A 15,878-nucleotide genomic window follows, 5' to 3' on the forward strand; every position below is an offset into this window, starting at 1 on the left:
CATTAGGTTTGGGGTTATGTGCTAACTTGGAGAAGGAACTAGTTGGCTGACAGGAAACAAGGAATAGGAATAGTGACTCATGAGGTACCATAGGGTTCAGTGCTTGGACTCCAGCTATTCACAATATAGAGTAATGATTAAAATGGGAGATACCAAATATATTATCTCTAATAGAATAAAACAAAGAAGTTTTCCAATTCTGAAAAATGGTCACTGGACTTGAAGCAATAACTCTGCTTTCTCAGCACAGGTGCTGCCAGGCCTGCTGAGTTTCTCCAGCAATTTCTATTTTTGTTTGTCATATCTTCGAGTTTTCAAACAACACAGAACTAGGTGGAAGGATGAACTCTGAGGAGAATGTATAGATGTTTCAGTGTGATTTGGAAAAGTAAAGTGAGTGGGCAAATGTTTTGGCAGATGAAGTATTATACGGACAAATTTGTGGTCATCTACTTTGGTAGCAAAACTAGGAAGGTAGATTATTATCTGAATGGCAATAGATTGGGAAAGAGAGGCATGCAATAGGACCTCGATGTCCTTGTATGCCAGTTGCTGGAAGTGAACATGCAGGTAGAGCAGGCAATGAAGAAGGCAACTGGTATGTTGGCTTTCATAATGAGAGAATTTGAATACAGGAGCAAAGACATCTTGCTGCAATAGTACAGGACATTTGAATAAGATCTTGGCTATCCAGCCCCTTATGATTTTATGCACGTCTATAAGACCACTAACGCTCCTGGAAAGAAACCTCAGCCTATTCAGCTTCTCCCTGTAACTCAAATCCTCCAGTTCCAGCAGCAACCTTGTAAATCTTTTCTGTACCCTGTCAAGTTTAACAACGACCTTCCTATAGATGGGTGACCAAAATTGTATTTAATGGCCTCACTAATGTCTTGTGCCATTCTAAACACTGAATTTCTTTAAGAAATGGTTAGATATAGTTCATAGGGCTAAAGAGATCAAGGGTACGGGGAGAAAGTGAAAACAGATTTCTGAGTCCAATGATCAGCTATGAATATATTGACTGGCAGAACAAATTTGAAGGGCTGAATGGCCCAATCCTGCTCCTATTTTCTATGCATTTGACCTCTAATAACCATCTTTCTTTGAGCCAGGTATGACTACACCCGGCAAAGAGGCATCCTCTTCAGTTGAGTCAGTCATTCTGTCAGACATCTCTCTGACTGAAGTTCATTACAACACCTCTGAGCATGAGGTAATCACACAGACAAGTAGGACAGACTGACAGATTGACAACCAGATGCATTTTACATTGAGGGAGGAAGGTAGTGGGATTACATAGGGATTTTTCAGACCGAAGGAATGTATAATGTACAACACATATAATACATTTCAGTAGCCGACTGCGTACATGAATTCTAAGAATAGCTTTTACACTCAACTGGATTGATTTACTTATATTTGGATTTGATTATTTTTTCAGTAAAACTCAAAAATAATTACAGACATTGACTTGGAAGAAACATACATAACTGAGCTCATGCATGTATGGAAACTAGATGTTGCTGCTGAGGATTTACCCTCCACTGGTCTGTGTAATTCTTGTGTACTGCCTCTGTGACCCACAGATTAGGTGAGTCACTGCCCTACAATAAGTATTTTATCTCAGATTAATCTGTGCTTTCTGTCCCCACTGATAAGACTTGAAATAATTATTGGCAGGACTCGAACTCTATACATTGACATCTTTCCATTGTCTTCATTTTCCATTTGTTTCAGAGACCAGAACCAGCTTCCCTCCTGAAACAAAGGAGAAGAAGACATGGATTAGGCAAAACAATAATATACGGCTTCTGGAGCTAATTTCTTTCCTATACTTTATATCCTTGCCTCCAAGGTGGTCCTTAATCATTCTCTGATCCTACCATAAAAATATTAAGGGCTCCATTTGTAAGTAAAATGCTAAATATTCACTACAATTAAAGTTTGCCTTCAAATTTAGAAACTGCTACTTCTAAGTAACCAATGAAACAATCCGAGTACAGAATAAAAGTCATCTACTGTGTGCCTTCCAGCATTTCCCATTGTTAGGTGCAGAGTCAATTGCCTTCTTTGAAGGCCCATCCATTCTAGACAGATTCAAGATCATTTATCATTACTCAGTTTTATCACCACAACCCTGACTCCAGTGTGAATTTTTCCACTTTCGAGAGTAGCCAGCCTTCTGACTTATTTGAAAGGCCAATATGTGACAAAAGCTATCATTTGTTTTGTCTGGGGGACGTTCCAAGATGGTGCTAGGATTTGGTGACGGTTTGCGAGCTGTCTACAGCAGATCTCATTCTTACAATGTTTTGATCGTTCTGCCCTTTTAAAACTCAATTTTTTATAAGTCTCTCTGTACCTTCTTGGCAGCTGTAGCACTATATCCTGCACTCTGTTCTGTTATCCTGATTGGTTTATATAGTACAATCTGCCTGTAAAGCATGTAAGACAACGCACCTCTGTACATATGATAGTAATGAACCAAGTCAAATGTATCTACTGGAAAATGGGTTAAGATTGGCACAAACATATTCATGTCAAAACTCTGAAGCCTTAGGTTGAAGTCAGAGGGAAAAAGAAGAAATTTACAACTTTGTTGCAATTGAACCCAGATCTTAGAGACAGAAGAACAGCAAACCCTCAATGAAGCAGTGAAAGGCTGTCAAACTGTAGAACTCTTAGTTACAATGCAAACTTAACATAGATCTAGGCACAAGTTACAGAAAATTAAGACTTCAATTCCTTGCAGTCTTTTCAGACAATGTCATATCAACTTGTGTAATTTTCTAGGTATCAATAATCTCCAGAAATTGCATCAAACAAAGGCCTGTACTGTGCTGCAATGTTCTATGTTCTAAACATCTTGCACAGTAAGATATACAGTAAGCTGAGTAGCTAGTCAAGAATTACTGTTTAAGATCCTGACACTCCCAAGCCTTTGGAATCCTCAGACAAGCTTTTAGATCTAGCTCAGCATTGTATCGTTCAAATATTCTACATTTGGAATTATTGGTGTTGTTGTGCATATTCAGTGAAAAATAAATCAGGCTATTAGGACAGAATCAACAAAAAAGTTATCGCACCAGCGTAGTATATTGCCAGTAGGACTGTGCACCATCTAGTGGCCTGACTGGACTATAACACTTTGAGTCAACGGCTTCTTAGGGAGAAGGTTAACTTCAAAGACAACAGTGTGGAGCTGGAAGAACACAGCAGGCCAAGCAGGATCTCAGGAGCACAAAAGCTGACGTTTCAGGCCTAGAAAACAACTTTTGCTGCGTAATTGAACTAAACGACTGTGTTCAGATATATTGTTTGCATATCCTTTGATTTCACGGAGAGTGACTTTCAGTTGTTTTATTTGAATAAAGACTAAACCAAAGATTTTCTAACGCTAGTGAATTATGTGACATTATGGGTTAAAACATTATCCTTTCATCCCCAGTATCTAATTTGAATCCAGTCCACCTAAGGAAGAAAAGTTGTCACTCCTTCTCCGCTCTGAATCCAGTCTGAAATGAGCTGAATCGGCTCCTTTTAGATGTGGGCTTGCAATTTAGAATCAGCCAAATTTGCTATTGCATTGACACTCACATTTAGCATAATAAGGTTAACTGCTTTGAGAAAGAAGTACGTAATGTCATACCAGTACAACATTAAGCATCTGTCCCGGACTGAGTGCTTTACTCTGTACCTGATCCTGGTATCTTGGCCAGTAACACTGATTTTTTTAGATTGCTTTGAACATAAAAAAAATGCTATGGCAAAAATATTTGGAGTACAATATTTAAAAATCATTCTTTACAAGTACATGAGTAACTTATATTAACAATAAATACACATGCCATTACAACACTGCATCATAAAGAATGTAAAACCTATTCACATGCACAGCTGAAATGGTAATAAATATGGTTACATTCACCCTTTTGTGTCAGGATCCTGATCCATTGCATTGCCATGGAAACATACACCATAATCAGTTATGTTCAAACTCCCCTTTTTTAACATGATGACATTGATTGGATTGACTCATTTATGATCTGTCAATTCTGGTTTGTTAACTCTACCACAAGATGATTGGTTGGTTCTAATAAACAACTGAGTTGTTCATGAGAATGTAAGTAATTCAGTCTCCAATTCTTTCTCAAGGCCAATAAAATGCTGGTCTTATCAGCAATACCAACTTTCCATGAATACATTTTTAAAAACGATACCATTTAGTATTTGCATTGGCTTTTCTTTTCAAGAGGATGGTGAAGAATCTCTTCATTGCTCTTGTCCCTTTTCCCCGAAAGAAGTGCCCTCCTCCTCCCAACCCTGACCCACATCCCGGGAGTCTTTTGACACAATGGGTAGTTCTCTATCTCTTTTTCAGAAGCTGCAGCTTCAGGTCCCACTCTGGGTCTCGCTGGACATAATGAAACCTGCAAAACTCTCCAATATGCTGTGGTAGAGTAAATAACAGAAGAGCCTCCTGGTTCTCCCAGTCTCCTGGTCAAATGCAACAAGATCTGGACAATATGCAGGCTTGGGCTGACAAGTGGCAAGTGACATTCATGCCACACAAATGCCAGGCTATCACCATCACCAATAAGAGACAATTTAACCCCCACCTCTTGGCATTCAATGGTATTACCAGCACCGAATCCCCCACTATCAACATCCTGGATGTTATCATTGACCAGAAAATCAACAGAACTGACCACAAAAACACAGTGGCTACAAGCGCAGGCCAGAAGTTAGGAATACTACAGCATGTAATGAACCTCCTGATTCCCCCAAAGCCTTTCCACCATCTACAAGGCATAAATCAGGAGTGTGATGGAATACTTCCCATTTGCCTGGGTGAGTGCAGTTGCAACAACACTTAAGAAGCTTGACACCACCCAGGAGAAAGCAGCCCACTTGATTGGCACTACATCTGCAAGCACCCACTCCCTTCACCGCTAACACTCAGTAGCAGCAGTGTGTACTATCGACAAGATGCAGTGCAGAAATTCACCAAAGATCCTCAGATAGCACCTTCCAAACCCATGACCACTTCCAACCAGAAGGACAAGGGCAGCAGACATATGGGAACACCACCAGCTCCAAGTTCCCTTCCAAGCCACTCATTATCCTGGCTTGGAAATATATTGCCGTTCCTTCACTGTCACTGGGTCAAAATCCTGGAATTCCCTCCCCAGTAGCATTGTGGGTCAACCAACAGCAGGAGGGCTGCAGCAGTTCAAGAAGGCAGCTCGCAAGGGCAACTAGGGATGGGCAGGAAATACTGGCCAGCCAGTGATGCCTGCGTCCCACAAATGAGTAGAGAAATAAAAGAGAATCACATGCGGTTGCTGCAGTGCATCAGCCTCCCTACATTAAAAGACCCAGGGCTGTATTCCATAGCAACTGTCTTCTCTGCTCAAAGAGACTAACAAAAGAGAAATACATCCTTTCCATCCCTAGTCATTGCCCTAAATCTCAAAATCCTGCAAGTCAGTGAGCTCTTCCATAGTTCATGTTCCTAGCACTACCCTGCAGCTCAGCCGTCCACTTTATGCCTTGGCAGAGTCCCAGTGCTACACAACTTGCTGCCCTCTAGTTAAATTTCTACCTACCAGAGACCTGCCCTGTGTTTTGCACTTCTTTTTTCTGAAATTATTTGAGCATTCGTAAATCAATGAAAAAAGAATTCAGAGAATATTATACTCACGTTCCTCTGCATGGCATGCAGCTGTAGTCCTGTCATTCTAGAAAACAGAGGGATGAGAAACACACTTCAGAGAAATGTTACAGCATTAACTTAGAAGTAACTATTCATTTATGGATTTGGCTTTAACCACTGGTGAGTTTAGGAAGCCAAGGTCAAGAAGGTTTAGAAGGCCAAGTTCAAAATGCAGTTGCTGGTCTAGGTTTAAGGCCCCCAAGCTATTTTATTTCCTGGACCCCATTTCAGTGTTGTTGACCAGTTCAGTTGACCAGCAGATGGGAGTGAAGGTTCAGGCTTATACGGAAGAATTTTCAGCACAATCTTGCAGAAGGGAAAGGAAAAAGGATTTAAAGGTGTCAAGGGCTACAACTTTCTTGGTGTGACACAAAACAATATTCCTGTTCATTCTGGCCCACAGCGGAAGGTTTATGACCTTCAGTGCATGTTGAGCTGTTGGAGGGGTGTTTTTTTTCCTTTATAGTATTAAACTTCAGGAGGGGTGCTACAACAGCATTCGTCCAGTGAAGTGATGGGTATTTCATCATGTTCCTGACTTGTGCCTTGATGATGCAACAGAGATCTTCATGAGTCTGGAGGTTAGCTATGGTGCTGCTGAATGTAGCACTGTCCTTGGTTAAAAGCCAGAAGCTCCCTCCCGAACAGCATTGGGGATCTATTTACTGCAGCAGTTCAAGAAGGCATCTTACTACTACTTCTTAGTGGCTAAAGAATGAGAAATAAATGCAGGCTCATCCAAGGAAGCCCACGTCCCCAAATTAATTCTGAAAAATTTCCAGCTTCTAACTTGTCCTAGTCGCAATGATTGTTACACAGTTGGTCCAGTTGAGATTTTGATCATGTTGACCCAAAGGACAGTGAGATTAGGTGTTTGGGCACAAGTTGCTGTCCTGAGATACCATTTCATCTAAAACAACTAAATCCATCTTCTTTTGCACTAGGCATGTGTCCAGCAAGTTAAGAGTTTCTCCTGATCCTTATTAATTTTAATTTACTAGTTTGATCGGGTCATTCAGTTGAATGTTGCCTTGATACTCTCACCTCACCTCTGAAACTCAGCTACAAAATCAGAAATTGCTGGAAAACCTCAGCACGTCTGGCAGTTTCTATGGAGAAAAATCAGAGTTAATGTTTCGGGTCCAGGAACTCTTCTCAAATTCAGCTATTGTGCCTATATCTGAATCAAGGCTGTAATAGGGCTTATGTTTGTCAAATCATCAACCATTTGCTGCCCACGTCTTCTGTTGTTATCTCTGTTTTCTGACTTAGCAACTTGACACACTTCTTACCCAATGTTTTTATTTAGGACATACCTCCTTCATTAATTGGGATTTGACGACGGGCTGTGGCACAACATTCCCAAGACCTTTTGCTAGCCAACTGAAGACACTGAAGAGCAAAATAATAGAACAAGTTAAATATTTAGCAGTCATTTGATCATATAATAGTACTGAAAAATATATTCGCGAATTGATTCAGGTATGGTTCCCACAGATCTCTCAATGTTCTCCAGTGCGTCAACAAAGTCTGTAATTATGACTTCTTTACCCAATAGCATTTCAGATTCTACATTTTTTCCCAAGCTCTGGAGAGATATGTCATTCAAAGAATCTATTACTATAGACCAGCAGTCTTCTAATAATTTTGTTCAAACACCAGCATTTCACTGGATAATGAGGCTTGGAAATTCCTCGTGAATTCCTTAGCACTAGCAGGTGTCTGACAGACCTTAGCAAAAAGAAGCATTAAGTCAAATACACCAAATTTCTGAAGTCTCTAGAAGTTTCCATTGGACATTTTACTTTACAATGGTAATGATGGAAATGTGATTGGGCTGGAGTTTGTATTGAAATTGAAAACTTCCTTGGCCCGGCAAATCAATAACGATGGAAGTTGATGCATTGTAAGCGATCACATATTTTTACTTTTTGGACTATAAACTGAAATGCGAGTTGAACTACAATATAACTGAAATAACAGGAGAATTTGGGAAATAAAATGGGGCACATTTTTAGCTAGTTTAAGACAATGTTGCTTTTTGAAGAAGTGAGATTGTTACTTTGAGGCAAAACAGCATGAAATATTTTTGAATTAAGGGAAGATCGAACAATGGCTACCTTTAGATTAGTTGAGCTGCATTTTCTTACATAGCTGGAAGTTTAGGTCAGTCAGAGCTATCCAGAGCCTGCAAATGGAACACATCTGTCTTTTCAACCTATATCTCTCTTTCTCTCTCTCTGTCTTTCTCCACACCGCCAACCCCCGCATCCCCCCCCCCCCCAACACCCTCACCACCCCTGCCCTTCTGGGTGGGGAAAAAAAGGAAAACCACAAAAGTTTAATTCTTTTGTAAGAAAAGTACTCATTCCACTGGATCAATTATTGAAGAGCAGAGTAACCATTGCTTTACATGTATGCTTTATGAATAATCATTACTAAAGTCAAAAGAAACTGCCAAGGACAATTTAACCCACTCTCATGGTCTGACTTTTGATCTTGATAATTTTGTTCCCTATCTGTATATTTTTTCCACCTGTAATATCACTATTAAGATGTTCGCCTTTTGTCTGTATTAATTATGAACGAACATGCATTTACGTCGGGTTTTAAAAATGTCTGTCGTTTATGTAATTGAGAAGGGATCCACTGTTTTCTCCAAAGTAATGTTTGTTACAACAAATCCAGTTACTTTTTGTTAATGCTGAAACATTATGTGAATTGCTTTTGTTATGAATAACAATCAGTCAGGCAAATCAGTCATCTGGCGGCCTAACTGGGGTTTCATACAATATTTCGGCAGCTTTTGGACAGTGCGACATGAACATCAGCGCAGTCTTCCCAATTAGGTCATGAAAACATAAATAAATATGAGACATTTAGATGCCATTCCATGCTCTCCTACCAGCACACATTCCCCCACTCCACTGCCAGTCCCTCACCACAACTGAAATGTGCAATTGGATTTATCACGAGGTACAGGTAGTGAATCAACATGATCTCCCCAAGATAAGGTAACTTGCTTTTAAAAACCAGAAGCTTTGATGAACTCTCCCCTATTTTTCATCAATAATTTCCAATTGCAGGATGGGCAGAGAGGCCCTGAAAGTACACATGTGGCAGTATATATTCATGTTCATTAGGTCCTCACCCACAGGACTAAATAAATCTGTCAGTATCACCTGAAAGTTGGTACGAAGTAGCAGTACTGGCATTATGGCCTGCACCTTTTCTGGGCCGGAATGCCAGCAGACATGGGGCATTTGATCCAAAATGTACCTGATTCTATGATTGCTGGATCTTCTTTTTGCCTAAGTGCCCAACTACAGGACTTCCGCCTGCTCAAATGGCCAAGCATTGCTCTTGTACTTTCCTCCTACCTGTTTGTCCTACCCCACTGTTTGGCTATTAGGAACTACTTTCGGTCTGACTCTTCATCACTGTTATTGCTTCTTAAATAACCGCACAGAGGCTGGGAACCTGTCACCAAGTCACCCTTTTTCCACAAGTGGGCAGTACATGGGCTCTGACCAACCATTTCAGAGCCAGCCTCGAGAATGAGGAAACTCTCCGAGTCTCCTGCTTGTATCTATCAGCCAGGGCTCCCTGATTGGAATAGGTTATCAAACCCAATCAAGAATCTTTTAGTTAACGTGATCCAACTGGCCCTTGTTCCAATCACCACACTTCCATTTGGACTAAAAGAGAAGAACGCAATGGGATTTCTAACATGTTGTGAAACAACAATTTAAAATCAAAACAGTAAAAACAGGAGGTGAGACCTCTGCAGACGAGCAGAGGAAGGGTTCTGTGAAATAATGCTGATATTTGATAACATGAAGCATTGAAAAGTGACAGACTCTCCTAGTCGCTGAAAATTTCCAACAAAACATGCATAAACATCCAAAATAAATGGCTATCGATGATGTAAATATCTCAGCAAGGGACCCAGCAATCTCTTCCCTCGATGCCCACAAAGTTCTAGGGTGCACCTGATCAGGTTGCAGGAATTTATCCACCTTTATGCATTTTAAGATATTTGGCACCTCCTCCTCTAAAATGGATATTTTTGAAGATGTTGCGATTTATTTCGCTCATTTTTTATCTTCCATACCCTTCTTCACAGTAAACACTGATGCAAAATACTCGTTTACTATCTCCCTCATCTCCTGCAGTTCCACACATGGGTGGCCTTGCTAATCTTTAAGGGGCCTTATTCTCTCCCTAGTTACACTTCTGTTCTTAGTGTATTTGTAGAATCCTCTTGGATTCTCCTTATCCCTACTTGCCAAAGCTATTTCATGTCCTCTTTTTGCCCTCCAGATTTCCCTTTTAAGTATACTTCCACCACCTTTGTACCCTACCAGGGATTCACTCAATCCCTGCTGTCTATGCCTGATATTTGCTTCCTTCTTTTTCTTTACAAGAACCTCAAATTCTCGAGTCATCCAGCATTTCCTATACCTACCAGCCTTGCCCTTCACCCTAAAAAGAACATACTGTCTCTAGACTCTTGTTATCTCATTTTTGAAGGCTTCCCATTTTTGAGCCATCCCTTTACCTGCAAACGTCCACCCCCAATCAACTTTTCAAAGTCCTTGTGGTGTGCTCGCCTTTACTGGCCAATGTATTGAGCACAGGAGTTGGAAGGTCATGTTGTAGCCGAATAGAACATTAGTTCAACCACTTTTGGAGTACTACCTACAATTCTGGTCTTCCTCCTATAGGAACGATGTTGTGAAACTAGAAAGGCTTCAAAAAAGATTGGTAAGAATGTTGCCAGGGTTGGAGGGTCTTAGCTGTGAGCAGAGGCTGAAAGGGCTGGGTTTGTTTTCCTTGGAGTTTCGGAGGCTGAGGGGAGACCTTACAGAGGTTTATAAAATCTCGAAGGGCATAAATAGGGTAAACAGGTAGGGTCTTTTCCCTGGGGTGGAAAGTCCAAAACTAGACGGCATAGGTTTATGGTGAGAGGGAAAGCTATAAAAGGGACGTAAGAGGCAACTTTTTCACGCACAAGTTGGTATATGGAATGAGCTGGCAGAGGAAGTGGTGGAGGCTGGTACGATTACAACATTTAAAAGCCATCTGGATGGGTATATGAACAGGAAGGGTTTAGAGGGATATGGGCCAAATGCTGGCAAATTGATCTATATTTATATAGGATATCTACAATCTCTGCATGTTGAAAATTGTTACCTTTTAGCCTCCTCGCTGCTGCAGACAAAAGGAAAAAGAATAACTCTTGTGGATATTTGCTTACGGTTCCAAACACACATGATATATCACAATGACTAATAACCAAAGCTCATATCTGACTGTGATAGGAGGTTCACCAGAGGAGAGGAATGAGTCAATTGGAAGTGGGGAAACATTTACCTTTGTCTTCAGATTTACAGCACTTACAAATGGTTTAGAGATAGTGTTAATCTTACAGCATTCAATTTATTAGTTTGAGTAATTTGAATAATTATTCATAACTCAGTATTTCAGCTGCAAACTAAGAGGATTTTATTTTTCCAAGCCTGTGACCTCTACAATCTAGAAGGACAGTGGCAGAAGGTCAATGGGAAAATCACAATCTCCAACTCACACATCATCCTGATTTGAAAATGTATCACCATTTCTTCATTGTTGCTTTTTCACAATCATAGAGTTGTAGACAATTGTGAGGCCACCACTGATTCCTGTGGGACATGAGTACTTACAGGTTGCCACACTAAAAAATGCACCCCTTATCACAACTCTCCATGTTAGTTAACCAATCTCTAATCATGCTCGTTTGGCACTGCTTTGTTATTGTCTCTTATTTTATATCAAAACCTTATGTGTCATACCTTATTGCCTTTCGGAAATCCAAATATATTACATCAACCGGTTCCACTTATATACCCTGCTTGTTCATATCCTCATAGACTTGTCACTTCCTCTTCATGAAGTCTTCTAACCCTGCTTGGTTATATCATCTTTTTCTAAATATTCTGCTATTATATTCTTTATAATACATGCTGACATTTCCCAATGACAAATGTTAAGCTAACTAGCCTGTCATTTATTTTTGTTTCCTTCCCTTCTTGAATGAGGGTTTCCCATTGACAGTTTTCCAGTTGTCAGGGACTTTACCAGAATCCACGAATTAATAGATTATTACCTGCCATCCACTATCTCTATATTAATTCTGTTAATATCTTACTGTGCAGCCATCAGGTCCAGAAGACACATTGGCCTTTAGCCCTATTAGTTTCCTACTATTTTTGCTCTATTATGGCACTTATTGTATTTATTTATTCTCCCCGATCCTTAGTTATTTGTGGAATGCTATTCATGTTCTCTATCATGACCGCTGACACAAAGTATTCTTTCAACTCCCCTGACTTTTCCTCATTCCCCCTTTTTATTCCTGCAGCCTCATTCTCTAAGAGTAATGCTCATTTTGGCTTCTCTTTTCCTTTTTATGTATTTTAAAAGGCTCTTACTGTCTACCTTGATATTATTTGCTAATCTACCGAAGTTTACTTTCTCTCTCTTTATTATTTTCTTTCAATATGATACTATCCTTAACTCCCTGGATAACCATGGTCTGTACATTCCATTCCGAGAATCCTCCTTCCTCACTGGAAAATATCTTTATTGTGAGTCATGAACTATTTCTTACCGGTCTGCCAAAGTTCTTTAGCCATCATTTCTGTTAATCTCCTCTTCCAATCAACTCCAGGCACCTCTGATCTCATTCCTTTGTAATTATTAATTATCCATATTAAAGTTTAGCACAAAAATGAAATTGCTGGAAAACTGAGCAGATCTGACAGCATTTGCAGAGAGAAAGCAGGGTCAATGTTTCGGGCCCAGTGACTCTTCTGCAGAACTGATTGTAGTTAGGAGAAGGTCAGCATAAATGCTAAAGGGGGGTGGGAAGTAATTTTGGGACGCAGAGATAGTAGGAACTGCAGCTGCTGGAGAATCTGAGATAACATGGTGTAGAGCTGGATGAACACAGCCGCCAAGCAGCATCAGAGCGGCAGGAAGGCTGATGTTTCAGGCCTAGGCCCTTCATCTGATCAGCCTTTCTACTCCTATGATGCTGTTTGGCCTGCTGTGTTCATCCAGTTCTACACCTTGTTAACCTTGGGAGTCAGTGGTTTTGTGATGAATATTAGAGGCTAGCCTATCCCCAGAAACAGAGATGTTGATGAAGGGAAGGGAGGACTCAGAGATGGGCCAGGTGAAGGTGAGAGCAGGGTGGAAACTGGAAGCAAAACTGATAAATCTCTCCAATTCTGGATGAAGGCAGGAAGCAGCACTGATAATGTCATTGATATACCAGAGAAACAGTTATGGGTGGGTGCTGGGATAGGAATGGAACTAGGAGTGTTCCATGTACCCCACAAGAGGCAGGTATAATTAGGGTCCATGTGGGTACCTGTGGCCACCCTTTTGACCTGAAGAAAGTGAGGGAAATAAAAGAACTAAACTCTGAGTAATGGAGATAATGGGAACTGCAGATGCTGGAGAATTCCAAGATAATAAAATGTGAGGCTGGATGAACACAGCAGGCCAAGCAGCATCTCAGGAGCACAAAAGCTGACGTTTCGGGCCTAGACCCTTCATCAGAGAGGGGGATGGGGAGAGAGGGATGGGGAGAGGGAACTGGAATAAATAGGGAGAGAGGGGGAGGCGGACCGAAGATGGAGAGTAAAGAAGTTAGGTGGAGACCTATCTTCTTTACTCTCCATCTTCGGTCCGCCTCCCCCTCTCTCCCTATTTATTCCAGTTCCCTCTCCCCATCCCCCTCTCTGATGAAGGGTCTAGGCCCGAAGCGTCAGCTTTTGTGCTCCTGAGATGCTGCTTGGCCTGCTGTGTTCATCCAGCCTCACATTTTATTATCTTAAACTCTGAGTAATGCCTGGCGAGAGATAAAGTTCTTACCTTTTGTAGTTGGCTGCATCATGCTGTGTGTAAATAAAAATTCTCCTTTAACCCTTCCCACTTTCTTCAGGGCAAAGGAGTGGCCGTAGGTACCCATGTGGGCCTCAGTTATGTCTGCCTCTTTGTGGGGTAGGTGGAACTTTAGGGCTTTAGCACCTTCTCCCATGTCCTTACTTCAACCCCAACAAACCAGGCCTTGTCATCACAAGGGCTGCTACCACAAACAACGAGGGGCTTTTTGAAGTTTTTTGAAGAAGACCCCTGCCCTGAAATGTCAGCTTTCCTGCTGTGTTCCTCCAGCTCCACACTTTGATATCTACCACAAGCAACAAACTGTCAGCCATTAATGGTCCCTATTAGCAGCAATTGATTCTCCCAGGCTGATCTTGACCCATTCCTTTGGCTGCCTAACTGTTTTGCTCTCTTTCTGGACTCCGTCTGCACCTATTGTTTACTCGTCCCCTCTCCCCACTTCAGCCTATATACCAATCTATTCCCAGTTATAATCAGTTCTGAAGAAAGGTCATTGGACCTGAACATTAACTCTGATTTCTCTCCACAGACACTGTCAGATCTGTTGAGTTTTTATTTCAATTTCTAGCATTCGCTGTTCTTTGGTTGTTAGCACAGTTGTTTCAACTCATGTTTTTCACTCGCAAACTGAGTGCTACATTCTGCTATGTATGGTAACTTTCCCAGGTGATTTTTAACTACGAGATAATTTATTAAACCTGCCTCATTACACATTACCAGATCCAATATAGCCTGATTCCCGAATAGATCTATAATATAGATTGAGGAAACTGTCTTGAATATACTGTATGAATTACTTTTTGTAACTTCCTCTGCCAATTTGATTTTTCTCAATCTATATGAAGATTAAAGTCACCTTGGAATAATTTATTGCCTCAAAATCGTCTGATAAATAAAACATAACTGTTGTACCTCTTTCGGTCATTTCCCACCCATCACGCCAGTTTCATCATGTCCAATATCTTTTACCAGAAAATAAAGTAGGAACCAAATTAAATGGAAATTTAATTGAAGTCTGTTCTGAAACACATTTGGTGCAAAAGCAACAGAATAAAATCATCCACAGTGACTGAAAGGGAAAATGGCTGATTAGTCAGCAGGTGAAAGGTCCCCCATCTAGCTTTCTAATCAGCGATGAGGACAGAATTTCCATGCCCTCTTTATTCCTCAATATTCATACCTGGTCTTGGTGATTGGCTCTCCTGCTGGCTGCTTCTCTTCCTTCACTAAAGCATCTGGGTTTGGATCAGCTGGAACAACTGGGAAAATCAGCAAATAAGTACCAATATCATGGCTCAGATCAGATCAAAAACTGTTACAACAAAGAACTACAGATATTATGAAATAGTAGGGGTTGGTTACCCGGATGGCTGGTTCGGGATGGGTGAATTCTTGTTCCAGTTTCGGTTGAAGGTCCTGCCTTTCCAAACTCTCCCTCACCTGAGCTATGGTCACCCTCAGATTAAACAACCACCAGTCATCTCTCTCTGATGAAACAAGTGTCTTCTGGGATAATGGTGACTTTTTGCTAGCTAAGATTGTAATGCATGGGGTTGCATTTGATACCTGGCAGGTTCCCAATATTTATATACTTAAGGCCACAAGATCATAAGATACAAGAGCTGTAGTAGACTATTCAGCCCAATGAGTTAATTCCATCAGTCAATGAGATCGTGATTGATTTGATAATCCTCACCCCACTTTCCTTCAATAAAATTGATGTGCTTGTTAATTTTTGTGACATATCTGAATCTTGTGGCTCAGTAGACAAGGACCCTGCCTCTGAGTTAGAATCTCCAGATTTGAGCGTTATTCTAGGACTTCCTAGAATGTACATGAAATGATCAAGTAGGTAGATATTCAAGTTGCTAATCTTTCCAATGCACCCAAGGCAAGCCGTATAAGTGGGAGGGATTCCTGTTTCTGTGTTGGATGCAATGTGATGGCCCTAAAGCTAGAACCACATAACTCTCTTTGTGTCTCTAACAGAGAGAGACCTCTATGGTTCCTGTAGTCTATGGTTAACTAAGATTGATGGTAATACCTTCTATAAAGGTTGCAGCGTTGGGCACTTCCTCTGTAACATCAGTCACAATCAGTTGTGATTCCTTCTCCTCCATTGGGACCTTGGAAAGAAACATGATAGATATTGAAGGAAGTTTCAAATTGGTGAATGTAAACCATGTAATTTGGTGAAACAGTG

The 15,878-nt window shown here is 40.8% G+C and overlaps 1 protein-coding gene across 9 annotated transcripts in view; it reads right to left on the bottom strand.

The window, feature by feature from the left end:
- Positions 1-15,878, bottom strand: part of LOC125459854 (cyclic nucleotide-gated cation channel beta-3-like) — a 189,249-nt gene that overhangs the window by 132,543 nt on the left and 40,828 nt on the right. For 7 of the 9 annotated variants that reach the window (XM_048546806.1, XM_048546803.1, XM_048546808.1 and 4 more), the window contains exons 12-16: positions 15,720-15,801; positions 14,856-14,934; positions 10,916-10,933; positions 7,036-7,111; positions 5,708-5,744 (exon numbers count right to left, since the gene is read on the bottom strand). In XM_048546806.1, coding sequence (XP_048402763.1) covers positions 5,708-5,744; positions 7,036-7,111; positions 10,916-10,933; positions 14,856-14,934; positions 15,720-15,801 — 292 coding nt within the window. The remainder of the gene's footprint in view (positions 1-5,707; positions 5,745-7,035; positions 7,112-10,915; positions 10,934-14,855; positions 14,935-15,719; positions 15,802-15,878) is intronic. The other 2 variants (XM_048546800.1, XM_048546802.1) reach the window with 2 other exon arrangements.

Source organism: Stegostoma tigrinum, chromosome 16 (genome assembly GCF_030684315.1).
Source record: "Stegostoma tigrinum isolate sSteTig4 chromosome 16, sSteTig4.hap1, whole genome shotgun sequence".
NCBI classification, from domain to species: Eukaryota; Metazoa; Chordata; class Chondrichthyes; order Orectolobiformes; family Stegostomatidae; genus Stegostoma; species Stegostoma tigrinum.